The 21,585-nt window shown below is 52.4% G+C and overlaps 8 protein-coding genes and 1 non-coding gene across 9 annotated transcripts; 6 read left to right on the forward strand and 3 right to left on the reverse strand.

Moving 5' to 3' along the window:
* Positions 1 to 94: 94 nt before the first annotated feature.
* On the forward strand, positions 95 to 1,795 carry isn1 (IMP 5'-nucleotidase ISN1). The gene is made up of 8 exons (XM_025610722.1): positions 95 to 252; positions 295 to 305; positions 349 to 369; positions 415 to 429; positions 471 to 618; positions 664 to 1,458; positions 1,504 to 1,643; positions 1,696 to 1,795. Exons 1-8 carry the CDS (start codon positions 228 to 230, stop codon positions 1,774 to 1,776), a joined length of 1,236 nt encoding a protein of 411 aa, XP_025472688.1. The 5' UTR covers positions 95 to 227; the 3' UTR covers positions 1,777 to 1,795.
* A 215-nt stretch (positions 1,796 to 2,010) lies between these two features.
* Positions 2,011 to 3,310, forward strand: BO94DRAFT_482914 (NAD(P)/FAD-dependent oxidoreductase; the record flags this gene model as incomplete). The annotated part of the gene is made up of 2 exons (XM_025608908.1): positions 2,011 to 3,123; positions 3,157 to 3,310. Coding segments are annotated over exons 1-2 (1,242 nt in total), but the record flags the coding sequence as incomplete, so codon positions are not given.
* Positions 3,311 to 3,391: 81 nt separating this feature from the next.
* BO94DRAFT_530668 (ATP-dependent 6-phosphofructokinase) lies at positions 3,392 to 6,126 on the reverse strand. The gene is made up of 3 exons (XM_025610723.1): positions 5,285 to 6,126; positions 4,776 to 5,237; positions 3,392 to 4,727 (listed from the first exon to the last, which is right to left on the reverse strand). The coding sequence occupies exons 1-3, from the start codon at positions 6,026 to 6,028 to the stop codon at positions 3,579 to 3,581; spliced, it is 2,355 nt and encodes a 784-aa protein (XP_025472690.1). The 5' UTR covers positions 6,029 to 6,126; the 3' UTR covers positions 3,392 to 3,578.
* Positions 6,127 to 7,405: 1,279 nt separating this feature from the next.
* BO94DRAFT_t39 lies at positions 7,406 to 7,478 on the forward strand. The gene has a single exon. It is a non-coding gene; the product is annotated as a tRNA-Lys (tRNA).
* Positions 7,479 to 8,332: 854 nt separating this feature from the next.
* BO94DRAFT_455309 (putative heat shock trehalose synthase) lies at positions 8,333 to 10,569 on the reverse strand (the record flags this gene model as incomplete). The annotated part of the gene is made up of 6 exons (XM_025607648.1): positions 8,333 to 9,000; positions 9,055 to 9,164; positions 9,214 to 9,678; positions 9,731 to 10,006; positions 10,050 to 10,456; positions 10,513 to 10,569. The coding sequence occupies 6 exons, from the start codon at positions 10,567 to 10,569 to the stop codon at positions 8,333 to 8,335; spliced, it is 1,983 nt and encodes a 660-aa protein (XP_025472691.1).
* A 654-nt stretch (positions 10,570 to 11,223) lies between these two features.
* Positions 11,224 to 12,561, reverse strand: BO94DRAFT_530674 (FAD-binding oxidoreductase). Its single transcript, XM_025610724.1, has one exon. It carries the CDS (start codon positions 12,415 to 12,417, stop codon positions 11,290 to 11,292), a length of 1,128 nt encoding a protein of 375 aa, XP_025472692.1. The 5' UTR covers positions 12,418 to 12,561; the 3' UTR covers positions 11,224 to 11,289.
* Positions 12,562 to 13,097: 536 nt separating this feature from the next.
* BO94DRAFT_140595 (oleate hydratase) lies at positions 13,098 to 15,377 on the forward strand. The gene is made up of 2 exons (XM_025605723.1): positions 13,098 to 13,980; positions 14,028 to 15,377. The coding sequence occupies exons 1-2, from the start codon at positions 13,436 to 13,438 to the stop codon at positions 15,085 to 15,087; spliced, it is 1,605 nt and encodes a 534-aa protein (XP_025472693.1). The 5' UTR covers positions 13,098 to 13,435; the 3' UTR covers positions 15,088 to 15,377.
* Positions 15,378 to 15,817: 440 nt separating this feature from the next.
* On the forward strand, positions 15,818 to 18,678 carry BO94DRAFT_581088 (uncharacterized protein; the record flags this gene model as incomplete). Its single annotated transcript, XM_025615369.1, has 4 exons — positions 15,818 to 16,265; positions 16,656 to 16,938; positions 16,990 to 17,363; positions 17,420 to 18,678. The coding sequence occupies 4 exons, from the start codon at positions 15,818 to 15,820 to the stop codon at positions 18,676 to 18,678; spliced, it is 2,364 nt and encodes a 787-aa protein (XP_025472694.1).
* Positions 18,679 to 19,413: 735 nt separating this feature from the next.
* BO94DRAFT_455237 (kinase domain protein) lies at positions 19,414 to 20,871 on the forward strand (the record flags this gene model as incomplete). The annotated part of the gene is made up of 5 exons (XM_025607644.1): positions 19,414 to 19,661; positions 19,714 to 20,036; positions 20,094 to 20,395; positions 20,468 to 20,647; positions 20,698 to 20,871. The coding sequence occupies 5 exons, from the start codon at positions 19,414 to 19,416 to the stop codon at positions 20,869 to 20,871; spliced, it is 1,227 nt and encodes a 408-aa protein (XP_025472695.1).
* Between the last annotated feature and the right edge of the window lie 714 nt (positions 20,872 to 21,585).

A 21,585-nucleotide genomic window follows, 5' to 3' on the forward strand; every position in this document is an offset into this window, starting at 1 on the left:
GAGTCAGATGACGGCGGGCGCGTCCAATCAGGGGCCCCATTGAGAGTATGCCTCTCCTCTCTCCTCTTCTCGCTCCTCCCCTCCTTGCTCAGCTCTTGCTGTCTTCTTCTCCTGCTGTCATCCCTTTCTCATTCATTCATCCATCTTCTCCCTCGTAGACCTTTCTCTGCTCATCCGTGTTGACCAATTGACTGTGACTCACCGGCGGCCCGAAAGGACAGCTCGCCATGACCACCCGCTATCGCGTTGAATGTAAGGCCCTTCCCCCTTGACTGATCGTGACTGACCATCCAGATGCTCTCAAGGTATGCAATCAGCTCTACGATAGGTTCATGCTGACACCTTCAGTCTCACCGTCGAGACCAACTGGTACGTACCCTTGATTTTGCATCCAATCACCGCTAACCGCACCAGATTGAATGGATTAAAGTATGTCTCTCGCCAAGAATTCGAACCTCGCTGACCATCAGGGCCTTCTGGCTGTTCCATTCGTGCTGCACTCGCAGCCCACTGCCGTCTACCAGGAACACAGCGAGAACCTGATCGCTGTGGCGGCCGACACCCACCAACGCTATGCTGAGATCTTCCGCGATGTCGAGATGCTCATTCGCGACCACAGTAATGCCTTCCCCCTCTTTTGTAAGATCGGTCTAACCATCACAGTTTCCCACGAGCAAAAGGCCGCCCCCGGCAACTCCAAGCTGAAGCTGCTAGTCCCCAGCGTCGGCACATTCTTCACTCCCCTGTTTCTCGTGGATGCCTTTCGGTACCAGGACCGTCAGCGTTTCATCAGTCGACGCCGCTTCGTGGCCCCCTCGTTCAACGACGTCCGGTTGATCCTCAACTCGGCTCAGCTGCTCGGTCTGGCCCGTTCCACCGGCGTCGACCTGGTCACCTTTGACGGTGACGTCACTTTGTACGACGACGGGGCCTGTCTCACCCCCGACAATCCGGTCATCTCCCGCATGATTCGTCTGCTGCTGCAGGGCCGCAAGATTGGCATTGTGACGGCAGCCGGCTACACGGAGGCCGAGAGGTACTACGAGCGTCTCAAGGGGCTGCTGGACGCGATGCACGAGTCGGTCGCGTTGACAGATGAGCAGCGGGCAGGCCTGGTGGTGATGGGCGGTGAGAGCAACTTTCTGTTCCGGTACGACGGCGCGTCGCCGCACCGGCTGACGTATGTGCCGCGCGAGGAGTGGATGTTGGAGGAGATGTCAACCTGGGCGGACGGAGACATCACGGAGCTGCTGGACATTGCCGAGTCATCGCTGCGGGCGTGTGCGACCAATCTGAATCTGCCAGTGGCGGTGCTGCGCAAGGACCGGGCGGTGGGCGTGTATCCGCTGGAGCGCAGCAAGATCAGCCGCGAGCAACTGGAGGAGACGGTGCTGGTGGTGCAGAACACGGTTGAGCGGTCGGCCGTGGGAGCACGGTTGCCATTCTGTGCTTTTAACGGTACGTTGCTACCACCCTCATTGCATGGAGATGCTAATAATGTAGGGGGCAACGATGTGTTTGTGGATATTGGAGACAAGGCATGGGGTGTGCGTGCGTGTCAGCGCTACTTTGGGGGGATTGAACGGGAGCGCACGCTGCATGTGGGCGACCAGTTTTTGTCTGCTGGAGCGAATGATTTCAAGGTAAGCTGCTGCTGCTTCTTGCTTAGTTGTGGTGGTTGGGCTAACTGAATAGGCACGGCTGGCCTCGACGACGGCGTGGATCGCCAGCCCAGCAGAGACAGTGCAGCTGCTGGACGAGCTGCAGGGTTTGTAATGTGTGCTGTAGTTATCTGATTCATCTATTAACTTATTATTTATTAAATCTGTGTATTGTCGGATTTTGATCCAAACTCCGAATGCCGTGCAGATAGCTTATCGAGCAGAGTCCATTTCTGACAAACGGCATTTGCAGTCCTCGGGCCGCCTTAACCAACCAAAATAAAATATAATAAATAGCAACTGCCGACACCTTATTCAGTCCTCTTATTACCCCCATCACAATCTATATCCCCCATTCCTCATGATCCAAGACAATGACAGAAAAAACAACCATCGCTATAATCGGCGCCTCCTTCACCGGCCTCCCCATCGCCCACGGCCTCCTCTCCCACTTCCACAAATCCTCCTCTACCAACCCTATCAAACTTATCCTCATTAACCCGTCTCCACTCTTCTACTGGGCCATTGCCGCCCCCCGCATCCTCACCAAACCCTCCGCGTTCACTGAATCCCAATACCTCCTTCCCATCGCGGAGGGGTTTTCCGCCTACTCATCTGAGGAATTTGAATTCGTCTTGGGGAAAGCTACCTCTCTAAACCCCGCAACCAAATCCATCATCGTTGAATCCACACCCTCATCCTCACCAGACACAAACACAAATCCAACCCCTGTGACACGGAATATAAACTACGACTACCTAATCATCGCCTCCGGAAGCAGCACCCCCGCTACACTGGGCCTCACCTCACCAAAGAACACTCAAAATGAAAACAAGAATGAAATCTACCCCGTCAAATCCCTCCTCAACCCCCAAATCCAACAATCAATCACCCACGCCCAATCCACCATCCAAAAAGCAAAATCCATCATCATCGCCGGCGCTGGCCCCATCGGCATCGAACTCGCTGGCGAACTAGGCGACCTAATCACCACCCGGACTGAAACCCCCCTCTCTGTGACTCTCATCTCCGCGACGGACCGCCTCCTTCCATCCCTCAAGCCAAGCGCGAGTAAAGCCGCAGAGGATATGCTTCGTTCTCTAGGTGTGGATGTCATCAAGGGGAGGAAGGTCATTACCGCTACCGCTACCCCAGACCCAGACCCTACCAAGGAAGGGATGGTAGTGGAATTGGATAACGGGGAAACACTCACCACGGAGATCTACATCCCCACGACAGGAGTAATACCGAATAACTCATACCTTCCGAAAGAGATACTCAATGAAGCCGGCTGGGTAAAGGTAACGCCTGAGTTACAAGTCGAAGGACTAGAGAGCGTGTATGCGGCGGGGGATATCACGCACCATAGACAGAAATTGGCGTTGAAGGTTGCGGAGATGGTTCCTGTTGTGGTGGGGAATTTGATTCAGGATATTATTTCCGGTTCTGCGGGGAAGAATGGGTTTTGTGGTGGTGGTAGTGGGAGCAGCAAAAGGAAGACGTATGTTGAAGGGGAGGGCGTGAGTATGGTGGTTCCAGTTGGGGAGACCGGAGGGACGGGTCAGTTGTTTGGATGGGTGCCGTGGAGTTTTTTGGTGAGGGTGGTGAAAGGGAGGGATTTTTTTATTGGGAAGGCGAGGGGGGTGGTTTTTCCTTGATCTTTTTTTTTCTTTTCAGGTTTTGTTTTAAGGGGGTGGGGGTTGGTTTTTATACTATTTAATATAGTGGTGGTGGTGATAGACATTGTTTTCTTTTTTAACTATCGGTTGGGCAAAGTCAGTCTGACTGTTGCTGCTAAGAATTAATACCATCTGTAACAATCTACAGGGAATAGTGCAAGCGATAGTCTCTGCATAAATCTACCATTAATCATCCATTCATAGCGCGGAATCATCAACCAGCGCATCATGTCAACCGCTAGGTCCTCTCGTAGCACGTCCACGCAGCATCCCTTGCGCTCGCCCGGCCAGACAAAATATTGACCGTATCCTGCAACTCCAGCCAGAACTCCGTCTTCGGCCGACGACGCGCCCAATCCGTCTCTGTCGCCTCCAGTCCGTCAGCTCCGCCCATCGCCGAGAACAGCACCTGCGAGCCCTTGATACCAATCACCGACGCCGACATCTCGTCCGCCGCAATCTGATCCGCCGTCTTGCCTGCGTAGCTCTCCAGATGCAGCATACACTTGGTCGCCATCCGCAGCGCCCGGATCCGGTCCATCGGCGACGGCTTGCCACCCTGCTGGAAGTGTCCCGGCACCGCCGCACGGCTCTCGAACCGACCCTTGGCCTCCTCCTTGATCATGTCCGCAACCACCTGCGTCGTGTACGTGCTCGACGCGCACTCGTTGCGCAGGATGATCTTACCCGCCCGGTTGGCACCCTTGTCACGGGCAAAGTTGTCGCGCAGGAAGTCAATGTCGCGGGCCAGCATCTTGATATCAATACCCTCCTCGGGAATGTACACGGCCACCGCGCCGACCGACAGACCGGCCGTGGTCGCAATGTAACCCGACTTGCCACCCTGGGTCTCGATGACGAAGACACGACGACGGGACGACGAGGCCGACTGGCGGATGGCGTCACAGAAATCGATCAGCGTGTTGAGACAGGTGTCACTGCCCAGCGAGTATTCCGTGCCCGGCACGTTGTTGGAGATGGTGGCCGGCAGCACCGTCATCGGGATCTTAAAGGCCGGGTACTTCTCACGCGCCTGGCGGAGCTGGCTAACGGCCGTGAACGCTTCAAATCCACCCACCACGAACAGCGCGTCGAATCCGAACTTCTTGAAGCACTTGGCGGTCGACTCAAGGTCGTCACCGGGCAGGCCACGGTTCGTGCCGATATCGGAACCACCCTCGTTGACCCAGCTGTCCGACTCCTCCCAGGCGACCTCGCGCACGGAGCAGACCGGGGTATCATCATGGTGGCGACACAAACCGGGGAAACCGTTGTGAATAGCAAGAGGGGTGTGGCCGCGAGTAAGACAGTAGGCGACAGCAGCCCGGGTGGCCTGGTTCATACCACCAGCCGGAGCACCGACGTGGATGATACCGATACGCATTCTCTGCAGGCCGTTAGCAAAACCCTCCCATCACGGGATGATAGCACCCACCTTGTTCTCAGGAAGCAATAGCTTAGGATGGTCGGGAGTGGAAGTGTTAATGTAGGAAAAGTGGTACTCTTTGAACTCCGAGTCGCGGAGGGCCATCGCTTGGTCAAACTCCTTGGCCTGGATGTGCTTGGTGACGGTCTGGGTGTGCTGCACCGCCTCCATCAAGGGCATGCGCAGGATCTTGTTCTCACGGATGGTGATGACCGGAGACGGGGACTCGGGCTTCATGTCCAGCACGGCGCGGACCGCCTCCACACCCTGCAACGTGGACAACCAGCGGTCGTAGGCACAGGCCGCACCACCTCTCTGTGTGTGACCGAGCACCGTCACACGGGTATCCAGGTTCAACCGCTCCGTCAGAATATCCTTGACCTTCGAGCTGGAGATCTTGTTCAGGTTCCGGTCCTGGGCTCCTTCGGCCACGATAACGATCGTCCTCCGCTTTCCGCGTTCCTTTCTGTTCTACAAAAGGTTAGCGAGCTTCCGGCACAGCTCCTGATAGATTGTACCTTGGTAATAATAGCACACATGTCATCCTCCCAACCGTCCTTGGGCGGCATCTCGGGCACAAACAGCCAGTCGGCACCAGTGCTGATGGCCGCCATCAAGGCGAGCCAACCGCAGTGGCGTCCCATGACCTCGATAACGAAACCACGCTGGTGGGAAAAGGCCGTGTCGAAGACGTCGTCGACCGCGTCACAGATACGAGTCAAAGACGAGTAGCAGCCGATGGTGGCATCTGTTCCGGACATGTCGTTGTCGATCGAACCCACCAATCCAACAATGTTCAAGATCTGGTATGGCTTGACCTGCTCCTTGGTCAATTCGCCCTTTTCGACCAATTCCTTCAACAAACCGGGCCACTCGGAGCGGAAGACGTCAGCACCAGTCAAACTACCATCACCACCACACACGACCAAGGCGTCAATGCCGCGGAGGATCAGGTTCTTGGCGGCCTGGAGACGACCGGGGCGCTCGCGGAAGGTCATGCAGCGGGCAGAACCGATGAGGGTACCACCACGGGACAACCAGCCGCGGACATCTTCCCAGTGTAGCTGACGGATCATGTCGCCACCATTGACGAGACCCTCGTAACCTTCAAAAACGGCAAAAGCCTCACAGTCGGAGTGGATGGCCATACGGACGACAGCCCGGACGGCGCCGTTCATACCGGGAGCATCGCCACCAGAGGTCAAGACACCGATGCGGCGCCTCTTGGGGGGTTCCACGGGAGCTTGAGGGGGAGCCATCATGCGATGGGTTCAGCGATTGTCGATCCGAGCAATAGCTGAACAAACGTAAGATGGAGATAGAGATGGAGATGAGAGAAGAGGAGCAACAGCTGCGGAGGGAGCCAGATAACTTGTGTGAGGGTGGGGGAGTGCTGGTGAGGTGCCGGTGAGAAAAAGCGGGTGTGGGCAGCAGTACGTCACAGACTCACAGACTCTCCCTCGCCGGCCGTCACTGCCCCGCTATATACCTGCCCAGCCCAAACAAACAATCAGTGAAGAAAAAAAGGAACAGCCCACCACGTCGTGGGGAATGGCCTAGATTCACGCCGACTGCCGATCGGCCGTGTGACTGCAGCCGCTGCAATATGGGGAGATTGGGTGGTGTTGATGTTGGGCGTCTTCCGCTGCATTCCCTTGCTGGACAATTGACTCCTCGTTCGCTGTTCGCCGATCGCCAGCGGCTGATGTCACCGCCAGCTCCTGATTGGGTCTAGTGCGGGACATGTCACGTGAGTAAAGTGGGTTAGGGCCCGTGCTGCACGTGATGGCTGTGTTATTCCCAAAGAGGCAGCCACGCGCTCAATTGCCCGGCGCTGATTGCTCCGCCATCCCCCAGTACATACTAAGTAGTAACAGCGGGAGGTTTCTCCGCCAGAACAATACCTTATCAAGGTGGCATGATAGATGCCATTATAAAACCGTACAGCCTACACAGCTTCCTCAAATGTATTAGACCTTGTCCAATAACTTCTCGGGGGTGTTATACTGCAACTCCGTACTGTCAAATGTGAACAAAGCGATCCACTCCAACTGCCCGGTTTGGCGGTGGAGAATGACAACATCGCTCACTTCTTTCTGTACACAGTACAATCATGCTTGCTCCTCGGTCCTCGTAGCACTGAGCAGGAGACTGGGTCTTACAAAGTATTCAATACCCAAGACGCAGAATTAACCGTTGCCACATCAGACAATTCCGTGTGTAACACAGAGATATATTCTAACCGACCCAGCCGTGGCACGGTATACCACCCCTGTTTGTGCAAGCACCTCGTAACATTATACCCAGCAAAGAACCAGCAGATTCCTAGCAACCTCACGAGATCTATGAAACCACCACTTGCTCATACATATCCCTGACTAGCTGACCCGGTTCAGCAATCCAACGAGCTCCTCCGTCTAGTACCATCAACGGCTGCCTACACCTTGTGATCCTAATCCAAACGAAGCATGCTGGATATGGTGCAACTCCTTTGTCATTCAGAACGGCGCCCCCTAATCCCCTATCATCATTGGAGCTCCTCTGTCACTAGCTGTGACTGCACTGTCTTCCATTGTGCCCTCATCAATTTGGTTTAGGTCCCATCTATATACTCTCCAGCACTGTTTCTTCAACGAGCAGCCCGGCTAGCTCAATCGGTAGAGCGTGAGACTCTTAATCTCAAGGCTGCGGGTTCGAGCCCCGCGTTGGGCTTATCTTTTTGCACTCTTATCTAGAGTTTCTCTGGAATGTGTGGTTCGTGATGGGGGAGTTGAATTTTTTGGTTGGAAGATTTAGTGACTCCACTGGGCCCACCGGCCAATCACATCCACCCTTGCCTTGTGAACATAAAAATTTGTGTTGAAGAATGCAGCAGTCAGAATTGTTTGTTATATTCATTAACCTACAGGACTTAATACTCCAATGTGCCTTGCTTGAATTATTGAGTGCGAATCCGTCAATTTTGTTTTCTCGATCCTTTCTTGCCGCAGAGAAACGCTCAGAGAAGGTTTTTAGAACTAGGAGACAAATAAATATATATCAGACCAAATTAACCCTACCAATCCGATCTTCTAACTAGATCGCCCTTAACTCACCCCAATCCTACCACGACGCCCATTCAAAGCCGTGAATCCTCTCATTGACCGTAGATAGTGTGGGTGGCGTGGTATACCGCCCCCCTGTCCATGAAAACCTTGTAACACCCACCCAGTCAGCAAACACGAGCATCACGAGATTCATCACACCACTCGACAGTCCTCCCAACAGGATCCCCATGGTTATTCTCGTATTTGCTTAGAGTTTCCCTCCTGCTGGGATATGCCATTCGGATGGGAACGGAGAGGTCAGGTGATTGAGACACCTGCAGGGTTTGCACTATGTTGTATGATATCAGGTTGAGGTCTTCAGATACATATTACAGGAGTCGGGTTGATATCTTCGTGTTGTCGAGTGGCTATTTAATTGACTAAAGGGCCCGGAACGCCACAAAAAGGAGTACATATTGTTCAATTCTCAGCTCGGAACCCTAGGGATAAAGATGATGCTCAGAGAATAACGTACAGTGCTCAGTCAAAACCATAGGACTCAGCCTCCTCCCGAGCTAGCTCATAAATATCCCCACCCCGGGGTTCGAATACATCACCCCGGGATAACTTCGATGCCAGATACATCCAGCTTACTGCATTTCCGACAGTGGTGTTCTCATCCGGAAGCTTAGCATTCTTAGTGAAAACTTTCTCTGATGATGATCTTTGAGCTCCGAAAATTTGAACCATACGCTGTGCGATAGCATCTGTATCACCTTGGTTGACTAGAATGGTATTGTCGTTTTCGTGAATAAAAGGAAAGAGTTCGGCCTCTCGGATTGAAATCACCAAGGTTTCCTTTTGGATTGCTCCTAGGAACAATTCTGGGACTCCGTGGAGGGTGGAAAGTTGCACAAGGGCTACTGCATTGGTGACGAGGGCGTTCCACATTTGATCTAACGCGCCGATTGGGATGATGCAGACGGATGAGGCTAAGCTATCGATGTTGTCGAGTTGGGTCATGACCGTGTCGTAAAGCACGGAGCCTTCTGGACTGCGGAATGGCCCGTGATGGCAAATAAGTAGCTTAGGGAAAGCCTGCCCTGGGTATTTCTTGGTGAATAGGTCGCGAGATTTCCCATATGACTCGAGGAGACAAAGAGTGCCATCGCCAGGCCGGAACTGTGACAGATGAAGCATATATTGCTCTTGATGGAGAGCCATGTTAGTGAAAAGCAGTGTTAAGAAAGGTAAATGCTTACCTTCTGGAAATCGTATGATAGACATCTGCAGGGTCCTGCACAATGAGCTGAACTCACGGCCATAAAATACCATATCCCAGTCTGTCAATGGCTTGTTCTGACCATCGAGTCTGACTACATCAGCAGGTGCTATTTCAATGAACCCAATGGACAACGTACTGATCAACAGAAAATGGAATGTAGCCAACATTATCCTCCGGCATTATACGCGGGGCAAGTTCCTTGGGGAGTAGAGACACCACCATGTCCACGTGCGCCAACCTGGTCCGGATAAACTCCCACGCTCGAGATTGCGGACTATTCGGATCTCCAAGCGAGTCGCCCTGAGGCTGGAGACTACTTTCAAAGATGACAGGCCGCTCAGGGTCTTGCTGCTTCGAAAGCAGAGCCAACGTCAAAAGGGGTGCGCTGTCGATGATTACCACATCGACGCCTCCCTCTGCACGGGGTCGAAGAGGTCCATTCTCGCATAGCCAATATCTCCGGGCATTTGCATAGGCAAAGTCGAGGATCAACAACTCATCCTCGATTGTGATATCAGGAAGGGAGTCGCCCAATCCTTCCAGGGTATCCTGCATTTTTCGAATAAGAGGAATCATCCCCGGACGTGGCTTGGGTACAAACCTGATCATAGTTAACTTGGTGAATCGCACGGTCAGAGCGAAAGATGAATCACCATTTGATGCGAGCCCCAAGGCTCTGGGTAAACCTTGCAAGTGCATGTCGTGTAGGAACATCAGGCTTGCCTTGGCATGTCATACTGAAGAACGCGATGTTGACCTTCCTCTGCTTCAGGTCATGAGCATAATACTGAGCCAAAGACCACGTAGTAGGCTCGACGGTCTTTCCGTAATCAATCCCACTAGCGAGGTGAACATGATAACTCCTGTCAACGTCTACCGACCCATCAAAATTTATATGATTGTGCAGCACATGCCCGATACCGAAAGACCTATATGTGTTAGAAAAGCTCTCATACACTCTGAAACACCTACCGTATGCACTTTCGCACCATGGAATCTGCCCGCTCATCCAGTTCCTTTCTATGCCATCCGGAAAAGGTAGCCAGCTCACCCTGGTCATAATGTTGTCGTTCACGATCTTTATGGTCCAATACCAAGGGCACAATATCGAGCTCACCCCAGAGTCGGGAGCAGAGGGATGGACAAATGTCCACGAGAGACTCGTGCAACGCAGCGCTGATTATTTTCTCTCCATGCTTTTCCCTATATTTCTTCAGCTCCGAGACGATCTCACAGGCGGCGTAGTCTGACGCATCGGGACGCGGCGCGTGCAAACTACACACGATCAAGTCGACCAGGTCTGTTGAATTCCGAATGGCGATTGCGACTCTTCCGCCCGTGGTATCGCTCACAAGCTCTGTTATCCCAGCGTATATGATCTAACCATGGTTATAGTTGCAGGAACATAGAGGCTAGGATCGAGGTATCATCTCACATTTAATGGTCGTCCAGCCCAGGCATCGGCGGTGAAGGATGGACTAACAGTGGCCATCGTTTATTGAAGTAGGAGGGTTCTCGATTCGATTAGAAACACCCTGAAAAGAATATAACCCACTGGGTCGAGATTAGCATCGTGATACTTATATGGGTATGAGTTGAGGGGCTGTCACTCCCGAGCCGGGCCTGGACCGGGAAAGGTTCGGGTCCCAGAGACACAAAGACGCCCCCTCTTACCTTGACGCAGAAATGACATCCACCCAGAAGAATGGTGAAGCGTTCTCCCACCATCATATGACCTGAATCCTTCCAACCGAGTGCCGTCCCGGATATCCTTCGCATGACGGCGGCTATATTTCGGTAGGTGGATGAGAGATCAATGCGATTTGGCTGGGCCTTGATTCGAGCCTTCAGGGACGAGATCGGCAGGTTGCTGTGACTGAATGGGTAGGGTAACACAATTAATCTTGCACTTTGCGGCGAACCCAAACAAGCCAGCTAGAATGTCGATGTTATAGTATTCTGCAGGAGTCGAAGGAAGTGAAGTTGTCACACGGAACCAAGGCTGTCGCTGCCTACGGTCACCTGATCGGCGATTCTTTCCACTGATACAGAAGCACATGACTGCGTGGTCTACTTGCTGCCGAGCAGGCTTATATGTTCTTCTGCCATTTTGCTCATAACACTAACACAATACCTGCAAACTCCATGTCTCCGCTACACGCACCGCGCTGGGGCAACCAAATCATGCCACTTACGAAACACATTCTGCGGATCATACTTCCTTTTGATCTCCTGGAGTCGCGGTAAGTTCTCTGCAAATAAACTTTCGATGTCTATGTCGTGTCCTGTTACTGTTACTCATCGTGGCTAACATAAGGGTATACAGATGCAGAGACTTGCCGGCAAAATTTGCATATGCCACAACATGATCGTCAGTAGTGCCTTGTTGCCCCTCCTGGATCTTTGCAATCATATTCCGCTGGAGAGCGTGCATCTTCGCATCAAGCTCAGAATCATGCCAGCATAGTATCAAACCAACATTGTAATAAGGGCCTCGATTGGCACATGCGGTTTCTTCAATCGGAACCTGGACAATCTTGGAGTATGGCAGCAGTTCAAAGACCAATGCGCTGTCTCCCATGCGCGGATATGTTCTCATGACCTCGTCAAACTGCTCCCAGAGCTCATGTACCGGACTTGTGGTGAGTGGGGGCGTGATATTCGTGCCACCGATGCTTTTGCGGCCTTCTGGTACCGGGTCAACATTGGCCATCGAATTCAACTCGGCGTAAGACACCATCCCAGTGCGGTTGACCAGATACTCCAGTGATAAGATAGGTGCAAAGAATGCCTCAGCTTCGGTTTGAGTCCCGTTATAAAAGAGCATCGCCAGAATCTCGGTCTGACCTGCTGGTCGCCGAACCGTGAATCCAAAACAGAACCCGCTCTTTTGATCCTGTCGCTCATCGAACCGGTTGGCAAATTCGACAATCTTTGGCAACTTCTCGACATCAAAGTACATCGAGCCTCCAAATATGATGGCAGGAACCTTGTGAGCGCGAAACACAAACTCAGTCGCAATGCCAAAGGCTTGTCCTGCTCCACGGACGGCCCAGAAAAGATCCCGATTGTTCTCGTCGGACGCTTCGACGATGCTGCCATCAGCTACGACCATCTTCACACTCAGCAGTTGGTCAATGATAAGCCCATGTTGCCCAGTCAGCCAGCCATAGCCACCTCCCAAGGTCGACCCGCCTACACCAATGTGACTGGCTGTGGCACCTACCACGGCAAGCCCATACGGGGCAGTTGACTGGTTGACAGCATCCCAGGTAGCGCCACCCTGAGCGCATACCGTCTTGGAGGCAGGGTCTGTCAGGACTTTGTGCATACTGGCCATACTGATGACGACACCCCCATGAGATGACGAAGCCCCGGTCGTAGAGTGCCCGCCGGCCTCAACCACGAAGTCGATGCGGTTTTTCCGGCAGAAGTGAACAACTTCAGACACTTCCGAAGTGCTGGTTACTCGGACTATAGCGCCCTGGGCCTGGTTAGATCTAGCCCAAAGTTTGAGTGCAATATGAGGAATGGCAGTCCACACAGCTTCTTTTTCGCATGTATCACTCCATCGGCGAATACTCGCCGCATAATCATCGGACCCGAGACAGACAACCTCGGCCCTGGTTCCTTCCAATTCCCTTCTCAGTTCCAGTATATGGGCAAATGATAGAAATGGCATGACTGGACGGTTGCACAGGCTCCGAATAATTTACGTCCAAGTACAATGAACATGGTAGGGAGTTAACCGACTGCAACGCGACAGACGATAAAGAAATTTATTTGCACATTCCCGAGCTATGAAAGTCAGCAACCTATCAGAATGTGGCATCCCAGACCGATGACATGGAAGCGTCCTGAAACGACGACTAGGAAGCCGGGGATTTGTAGGTATGACGGCCGGGATACAACAGGAAGCCACCTGACTCAGATAGCAGAATCATACGATCGATGGTTCTTGATGCCGCAACTGTGACGTTCCTCGAGATGTGGCTGATCGCGACCACGGATGGGCCCGTCTAGGTCTCCGAACCCCCCGAGTTTGACTTTCTGGTCGTATATCCTCTTTGCACGTGTGCAGCCACTACAAGAACTGCCAGCCAATAATCATAGAGCCCGCAAGCTGATCAAGGGCCATTTTTTGGCCGGTGTTTTGATTGCTGGCAATCCCTACATCCATCTCGTGATATGCCGTTCATCATGACCAGTCTATGACACTGTGGCTCTTGGTATTCGCTGCAGTCGTTCAGTTGAATTCTAGTGTACAACTCCCCACCCTCTTAAGCCATTGCCCTCTAGGACTTCTTGATTGCTCCACCTTCGTGAAATCAAGATCTGACTAGCCTATTAAAATCATCATGAACCGTCGAGACAGCTTTGCAAAGCGCGATCCAGCGGCCACCCACGCCTGGCTCATCGGCGGCGGGATCGCTTCTCTTTCCGCAGCGGTGCATCTTATCCATGACGCGAATGTTTCAGCTGGGAATATCCATATCCTTGATGTTCACTCTCACGCAGGCGGCGCTATCCAAAGCTACGGTAATGCAGAGGATGGCTACATCCTGTACACTGGAAGCCTGCCCTACTTTCATGATCGATGTGTAGAGCAACTTCTTGCTCTGGTCCCAGATGCCGAGAACCCACAGAAATCACTTCTGCAATCTATCAAAGAGTTTGACCGGGAATCTGTCCCGAAAAAATCAGCAACGACCCGTCTCGTGAGGCAAGGCAAGCATGGCCCAGAGCTGGCTCACACCAAAAGCCTGCAAATTGGGCCCCGATATCGGTTGGAGCTGATTAAAGTGATGCTTGAAAATGAACGGACCCTTGGGGAGAAGAGCATTCGGGAAATCTTCGATGAAGGTTTCTTCAAGACCAACTTCTGGACATTGTGGTCCACAACGTGAGTTGTGCTCTCATACGACGCCGTTTCAGGCTAACGTAGATCAGCTTTGCTCTGCAGCCATGGCACAGTGCTGTGGAGTTCCGGAGATGCCTCTGCAAGCACCTGGCTGACATCGAACGCCTCAATGATCTGAAGGCTCTGGATCGAACCAAATATACGATCTACGAGTCTATCATTCTTCCGATTGAGTCATATCTGAAACAAGCCGGGGTCGACTTTCATTTTCATGCCAAGGTTACCAACCTCCAAATGGACGCGAGGGAAGCCCAAACCACCGTCTCGCAGATCTTCCTGAAGGACAACGGGAAAGATAAGACGATCGAGGTACGACCGGAGGATATTGTCATCGTGACACTTGGATCAACAAACTCGGGCGCCCAGAGAGGCTCGAATCATAACCCTCCAACACCTCCTGTGGAGGTTAAGAACGGCGACTGGTCACTGTGGATAGAGTTGATGCAAACCTCATCGGAATTTGGAAACCCATTCAACTTCCACCGGAATATCGAACAGGCAGCCTTGGAGAATTTCACCGTCACCCTCCACAACTCCGACTTTATGCAGCGTTACGAGAAATTGACCAATGACAAGCCTGGTGCTGGAGCTCTGCTTTCCTTCCCTGATAGCAACTGGGGGCTCAGTCTTAGCGTTCCCCGTCAGCCCGTATGCTCCAATCAGCCGCCCGCCGTCGACGTATTCTGGGGCTATGGGCTGCATCCGGAGAAGATTGGAAACTTTGTTGGCAAGCCAATGTCTGCCTGTTCGGGCAAGGAGATTATGAGCGAGATGCTTGCCCATCTGGGATTCCCACCGGAAGACATTCTCGCGAATTCAATCACGATTCCCGTTTTGTTGCCCCTGGCTACAGCGCCACTGATGACTCGGGCTCATGACCACCGCCCCGAAGTCATTCCCTTCCAAAGCAGAAACTTGGCATTCGTGGGGCAGTATGTTGAGATCCCAGATGATACGACTCTTAGCATGGAATACAGCGTCCGCGGAGCTCAGACGGCCGTGTTTTCTCTCATGAAGCTCCCGAAGCATCCGCCAAAGATTGAACGACATCTCCTTTTGAATGTATTTGATTTGCTGGGAGGTGCTTAGCTCTACCATGTATCTTTTGTGGTGGTGATTTATTTCCTTGATCCAACAGCTGGAGTCACTCCTTCAAGTTTCTTGAGTTATGCACAACAGCATAACAAGTCTTGTTTCTTCTCTGCGTGTCATGGTAGTATGTTTCTAACACCTTTAATCTAATGTGTTACTGCAGAAAAAATGATCACATGGATCAACAATTGTCAGGCTTTCCAAACTGCCGTGTCTATCGTATCATCACATTTGTACCTCAAGGAGCCTCAGATTGATGAATACCACTCTTTTCGTTCTATATATCAATATGTGCCATGTAACGGACGGTATACTCTACCAGGACATAGCAACAGTTGCCCATGGTACTCATACCCACTCAATCCTATAGGCGGAATGCAAATGCGTTTAATGGAACAACAATCAGTCTGACGTCGTACAAGCACTCATCTTACTTCCACATTTGGCTATTATATCCTCAACAAATGTGTCTTCGATACCATGTGATGCTGTCACGTTTCTCCTCCTATATCTTCGATTCTTGTGGCTTGATTACCCCCGTTACTAAATCTAGCCAGTCGTTCCGAGTTCATCAAGTATGCAACCTAACTCCATTCCAACAACACCACAACCTACCCAACTCATCATCAAACCTATCGCCGCTTGGTCCAAATCGACCCTCCAGCCTACCTATCCGACCATAACCCCATCTCGACCCCTTCTCTCATCCCACCATCCACACATCACCATGCCGTCCAAAAAATACAAACGCAAACCCCGATCCAAACCCTGGTCCAACCGCAACCGCTGGTCCATGTACCCAGCCCTACACGAAGACGTGACCCGCCTTCTCGCCTACGATGACCTCGACCTCGACTTCCACCCCTTCGACGACTCCGATACCAACACTGAAGAGTACGACACCTGCATCATGGGCCAATTCACCTGCCCTAATGATTCGTGCAGCTCGACCGGCTGGACAAGTAAGAAGATCGCAATCACGATCCGGCTTTATCCGGGGGAGGAATATAATGCGCGGGTATATCATCAGAGATGCAAGAGCTGTGATGCTCTTAGTCGACCGGTGTTGGATGATTCGTATGCGGAACGTGTCGCGTATCGTATCAAGAAGTGGCATGGGGTGAAGATGGAGAAGCCGCCGTATTCGAGGGGGGAACATACGGGGCCGCATAATAGTGAGTTGTGTGAGGGGTGTAAGGAGGGGCATTGTAAGGAGGGTGGGTTTGGGGGGTGGTGAGAGGGGTTTGGGGGGTTGTGTCAGTGACATCTTGTATGGAGTATGTTTCCAGATAGCCTTGGCGAAGGGAATTTGCAGTTTTAACTATATCAGATCATCGGGGTTGTTCATCCTGGATATGGGTCTTTGTCATGTATGAGAACTTTGATTGGGGGATTAGCAGTTGAGACTACATAGGCCTGAGGCAATACAAAGATATACGCTAGTCCTAGCTTAGACTAGGCTACGCAGCTGCAACACAATCACGTGCTCCCTATCGCGGTCCAATCAATCCGCCATCACCAGCAATCAACTTCCTCTTCAAACCTACCTGCCACCACTCCGGCAGTGGACTGCACCATGACCGACTCCTTCAGTCTCCCCCTGCGCCCGCTCACCGAGAAACGCGACCGCCCCGATACTCTCCCGCTCGAGATCGCCCAAATCAACGCCCGGTGGGGATCTTTCCGCGACGTCAACGAGGAGACTCTCCGCGCCAAAATCGAAGAGGACAAGAACCGGGACCCATGGTCGGACGAGGATGAAGACAGCAAGCCCGCCGAGGATGTGGATACAACGGAGCGTCGGGAGCAATTGTACAAGCGGCGAGCGGAGATCTTGCAATTCGCCATGTAGGTTGATCGAATCGGATCGGACGCATCGGACTAATTGATTTACTAAAGGCAGGCTCATATGGAAGCTCTGTTTGCCTTGGATTTTGTCTCCCTCCTCCTATCCAAGCATACACCTCGTCAGGCCGAGACTTCCATGTCAACATACTTGAAACAGGTTGCGCCCCTCGGTTCGCTGAACGCTGAAGTCGTCAATCCTCCTCCGAAGTCGGAAGCTGCTATGCAGGATGTCAAGACGGTGTCGCGGGGTTGGAGAGTGCAGAACTTCAATGCGGCTGCGAATAAGTTGCTCAATTCGGCGACACGGTTGGAAGGAGAAATTGCGTCTGAGACGAAATACTGGGATGAAGTTCTCGCGGTCAAGGAAAAGGGCTGGAAGGTGTGCAGGTTACCACGGGAGAGACAGGCGTTGGGGTTCCATATGGGTTTTTGGAAGGTAGGATGGGCATTATCACTGTTTGAAATATGCTGACGGATCTAGCTACGCCTATCTTCCGCGATCGAGGTCTTGCTGCTTTACGAAGGGGTGATAATGGGAGTTTGAGACTGGACAAGGGACTGGCACCACAGAAGACACGGACGGTTCGGGTCCGTGTAAAGAACCGCGGAAAGCTCACTGGATGTTCCAAGCTACCGGAGTCGCCTGATATGGGTTCGGTTGAAAAGACGATTTTGCAAGCGCGCGACACCGTCTACGAGGAAGAGCTGTTCCACGAACTGATGCGTGAAGCTCGTATTATGGGCAGCCAAGGGGTTACAACCCGCCAGAACCTAGTCAGACTCCCGATATCCGAAGAACAAGAGGTTCTACTGGACTTGGTCGATGCCGACGCACCTGCAGATGGCGAGATGGAGTCTACAGAACACGACGTGCTTGCGGATGCGCTTTCCCACTCGATTCGAATCCTGCTCGCGTATGCGCATCGCCAAAATTTACGGCGCAGGACACAGCCGCCGCCCGCACTCTCCAACAAACGTCGACAAACACCGGAATATCAGCTCTTGCGTCCGGTTATGGCATATCTCCAACACAGTGCACATGTGCGATGGCTGGAGTCATTCCTGAATGACATCTACCGGGTTCTGCGAGCGGCGGGATTCCAGTGCGAGTTTCATGCGGTGCCTTTTTCATCCGTTAGCCTTCCCAGGATGCATCCCGCGATCCCGAAAGTAGAGGGGCTGGTGCAACAGTTCCTGATGCCGTTTGAATCGACATTCTCCGGGCACCTGGTCACCCCTCAAAGTTCTTTTAGGGTGAAGATTCGCACCAACCCCGCCGCCCCGCCATTTGGCACCCAGTATGATATCTCTGTCGATTTGCTCCACCATCCGGATGTCCAGCCGCCGAGTCGGGTTGGGCTGCAGAGTGACGCTGCTGCGGCTCTTACACATGTTTTCAAGTTGGATATTGTCTCGGCTATTGCAGTTCATGGCTCCAAATTAGTCCAGGACAGTACCAGAAAAGAAGTGGAGAAGGAACCCCTGACCTGGGAGGCGGCATATCCACACCACGGCGAACTGCTGGCGCTATCGACTACCGGCCGGAGTAAGAAGCTGAAGGTTACGCTGTCGCGACAGGAACTGACCGTCGAAACCTATTCCATGCGGGGAATTGATGGGCATGGCCAATCAGCCGGGACAAAGCCCCCAAGTCACTCCCAGACCTGGAGATGCGATCAGACGGGTTCCCAGCCCATTTTGATGGATTTTGTTGCCGAAGCATCGCGGCAGCAATCTTGAAGCCGTGCTGGAATCACAGTTCCGTTGCATGTAGCGATGGTTAACCCATTTCAATGGCATGATCCAGTGGCAACATGGGCTCTGGCGATACTGGAACGAGATAGATAGATACCCCAAGAAAAGATACCGGATGGTGGCAGTAACATGTGAACGTCCAAGCACCCAATGATATCACCAGCACCTGATGTTCATGAGGACCTCGACCGCCTGACGATCGGAGAAGCGGGACGGGTGAAAGGATGCCTTCACGTGGTGTTGAGCTGTCTTTCCAACGTGGTCAGTGACGCAAGACGTGGATAGCATCTTGTCAAGCCAGCCATGATCAATGTGGAGTGGGCTTCCCTATTCTGATGACTGGTCTTGGTGATTCCGACCGGAAATGGCCCAAATACGGTCATCCATCCGGCCCTATTTGGCAGCTCTCCCCGCATTCTGCTGTGCGGAAGGTCGGCGGCACCCAAGCAACAGCAACAAGGAGAGAAACATGAAGAGAATAAATACCCTAACCTCTAGATAAGCTTTATATTAGCTCGATGCAATACAATCAAGACTACATATTCTGAATCTACCCGGGGCTGTCGGGCTCCCAACGGACCGAGGCATGCGGCGAGTCTGGGGCAAAGCGGGCTTACTAGCGCGTACCGCAGGGTTTAAGGTTCCCTTTACCGCTAGTAAGCCTGTGACTGTAAAACATCCATCTTCACTCAACACAAGGTTGAATGTGAATAGGGCGTCATGGCTTCTCTCCTAAGATGGGTCAGGACTTCCCTCCGTAAAAAACCATCCCCGCCCCTACGCTTCCCATCCACAGGCTTCCAAACCGTCCCAGCAACCCACATCCTCGAAGAAGAACGCTTCAACGCGTTCAAACAAGGCCACTACTACCCAGTCAACATCGGCGACATCTTCAACTCGACGTATCAAGTCATCGGTAAACTAGGATACGGAACCACCTCTACCGTATGGCTAGCCCATGATCTGAGGTAAGTCCCTTCTACCCTACCAGCCTGCAGTATACCATACCAACACCCCCAGATCCCAAACATACGTGACACTAAAGATCTACACCCGCGATGAATCCCACACCGAGGAATTCCAGATCTACAAGCATCTAACCAGCAGCAAACCGTCTCATCCTGGGTACCCTTATGTCCGAACAGCCCTTGACACATTCACGATTCCCCGTTCCGGGGGGAATCATGGCGTTTTGGTCCAGAAACCCATGTGGGAGAGTTTCCGGCATCTCCAGTACCGGAACCCTAGTCATCGGTTCTCGGAGGATTTGTTGAGAATGGGTCTGGTGCAGGTGCTGATGGCGTTGGATTACTTGCATACTGAATGCAGGCTTGTGCATACAGGTGCCTCCGCAGTTTCAAGTTATAACAAGTATGGTTGCTGATTTACAATATGGCTAGACATCAGCAGCGATAATATCCTTCAGGAGATTGAGGATAATGAGATTCTTGAGGCGCTTACGCGAGATGAGTTGGAGACTCCCTCGCCACGGAAACTGGTTGACGGGGTGCCGGTATATGCTTCTCGACGGTTTGGGCTGCCGAGGACGTTTGGTCGGGTTGTGCTGAGCGATTTTGGGTCGGCGGTGCGAGGAGATGAAAGGAGAAACCATGGTGCGCAGCCGTATGTTTATCGATCACCAGAGGTGATGTTGAAGACAGATTCGAGTTATCCAGTTGACATCTGGAATGTCGGGGTTATGGTATGTTTTTTTCCGTTTGTTTTTTTCGAGACAGAGTGGGTGGTTCCTGAAGAGATTCTAATGGAGAATTAGATCTGGGATCTCTTTGAGGGAAAACATATGTTTTATAGGAATGATCCGGATGGGAAAGGGTATTCCACCCGTGCTCATTTGGCGGAGGTCATTGTGATGCTAGGACCGCCTCCGGTTGATTTGCTAAGGCGGGGGAAACGGAGTTGGGAGTTCTTTACTGAAGATGGTATGTGGGTTTATGTTGAGATGTTTACATTGGAACTGACGGGTCAACAGGGAAATGGAAGTAGGATGTTGAGATTCCGCAGGATTACACGCTGGAAATGTCAGAGGAGTTCCTTGAAGGGAGGAATAAGGATATGTTCTTGGCTTTTATGAGAGGGATGCTTCAGTGGCGGCCAGAGGATAGAAAGACGGCCAAGGAGCTGCTTCAGGATCCATGGTTGAATCAGGGGATGGATTAGGGCTTTAGTCATGAGGGAGAGAGAAAGTCAGGCACGAGATGGACCCACTCCGGAGATAGATTTGACTAATGGGTGTCGATGACCCTTTAGCTCCTTGATCCCTATGGAGTTGAGGGGTGTAAGTACATGGTGAGTAGTGGAACCCAGAGTTTCTGGCCATCACTCTAAATTTGGCCCGGTAACCAAGCAGGAAATGCGCGAAGCAGACTACATAGTATCTGTAGTCTGTAGCAAACGTCATTCAGTGTGATGCCCCATAGTGGCACCTTGTGTCCTGCTTCAGGTAGACTCCCGTGCAGCCGTCCCGCCCCCATGGGGTGATGCTATGGTGTTTACTTCCGTCTCGGTCCAGAGTTGAGTTCCTCGGCATCGGCCGATCCTCTGCCGACCATTCCACGTGTATCAGTACCGTTCCATACACCCCCCCGCGCCCGTGGACGGGCCAAATGGGGGGCTCCACCAGCCCGATGACAATACGGAACGAGCCAGCAGTCGGCTGAGGCGAGCGGCCAGCTTCCCTCCAGCCGAGGCATCTTGGTCTCCCTTCTTCCTTGTCTCGTCCTCTTATCTCATGTGGTCTTCCGCTCTTCCTTTTTAGCCTGCTGTCCACTGCTTCCACTTCTCCTTACTACATAATCACCTCAAGCTATTCCTCTCCTCCCTACCTCTCTTCCTCCTCCAACCCATCACAACCGCGAGGCATGTTCACAGCTT

The sequence above is a fragment of the Aspergillus sclerotioniger genome, assembly GCF_003184525.1.
Source record: "Aspergillus sclerotioniger CBS 115572 chromosome Unknown BO94scaffold_2, whole genome shotgun sequence".
NCBI classification, from domain to species: domain Eukaryota; kingdom Fungi; phylum Ascomycota; class Eurotiomycetes; order Eurotiales; family Aspergillaceae; genus Aspergillus; species Aspergillus sclerotioniger.

Coding starts and splice junctions, on each gene's coding strand:
- BO94DRAFT_530668 (XM_025610723.1), bottom strand. CDS start 6,028: ATGATGGCTCCCCCTCAAGCTCCCGTGGAACCCCCCAAGAGGCGCCGC. Junction 5,238..5,284: donor TGTGTGCTATTATTACCAAG/GTACAATCTATC, acceptor AACCTTTTGTAG/AACAGAAAGGAACGCGGAAA. Junction 4,728..4,775: donor TATTGCTTCCTGAGAACAAG/GTGGGTGCTATC, acceptor AACGGCCTGCAG/AGAATGCGTATCGGTATCAT.
- BO94DRAFT_140595 (XM_025605723.1), top strand. CDS start 13,436: ATGAACCGTCGAGACAGCTTTGCAAAGCGCGATCCAGCGGCCACCCAC. Junction 13,981..14,027: donor TGGACATTGTGGTCCACAAC/GTGAGTTGTGCT, acceptor AACGTAGATCAG/CTTTGCTCTGCAGCCATGGC.
- BO94DRAFT_530674 (XM_025610724.1), bottom strand. CDS start 12,417: ATGGCCAGTATGCACAAAGTCCTGACAGACCCTGCCTCCAAGACGGTA.
- isn1 (XM_025610722.1), top strand. CDS start 228: ATGACCACCCGCTATCGCGTTGAAT. Junction 1,459..1,503: donor GCCATTCTGTGCTTTTAACG/GTACGTTGCTAC, acceptor CTAATAATGTAG/GGGGCAACGATGTGTTTGTG. Junction 1,644..1,695: donor CTGGAGCGAATGATTTCAAG/GTAAGCTGCTGC, acceptor CTAACTGAATAG/GCACGGCTGGCCTCGACGAC.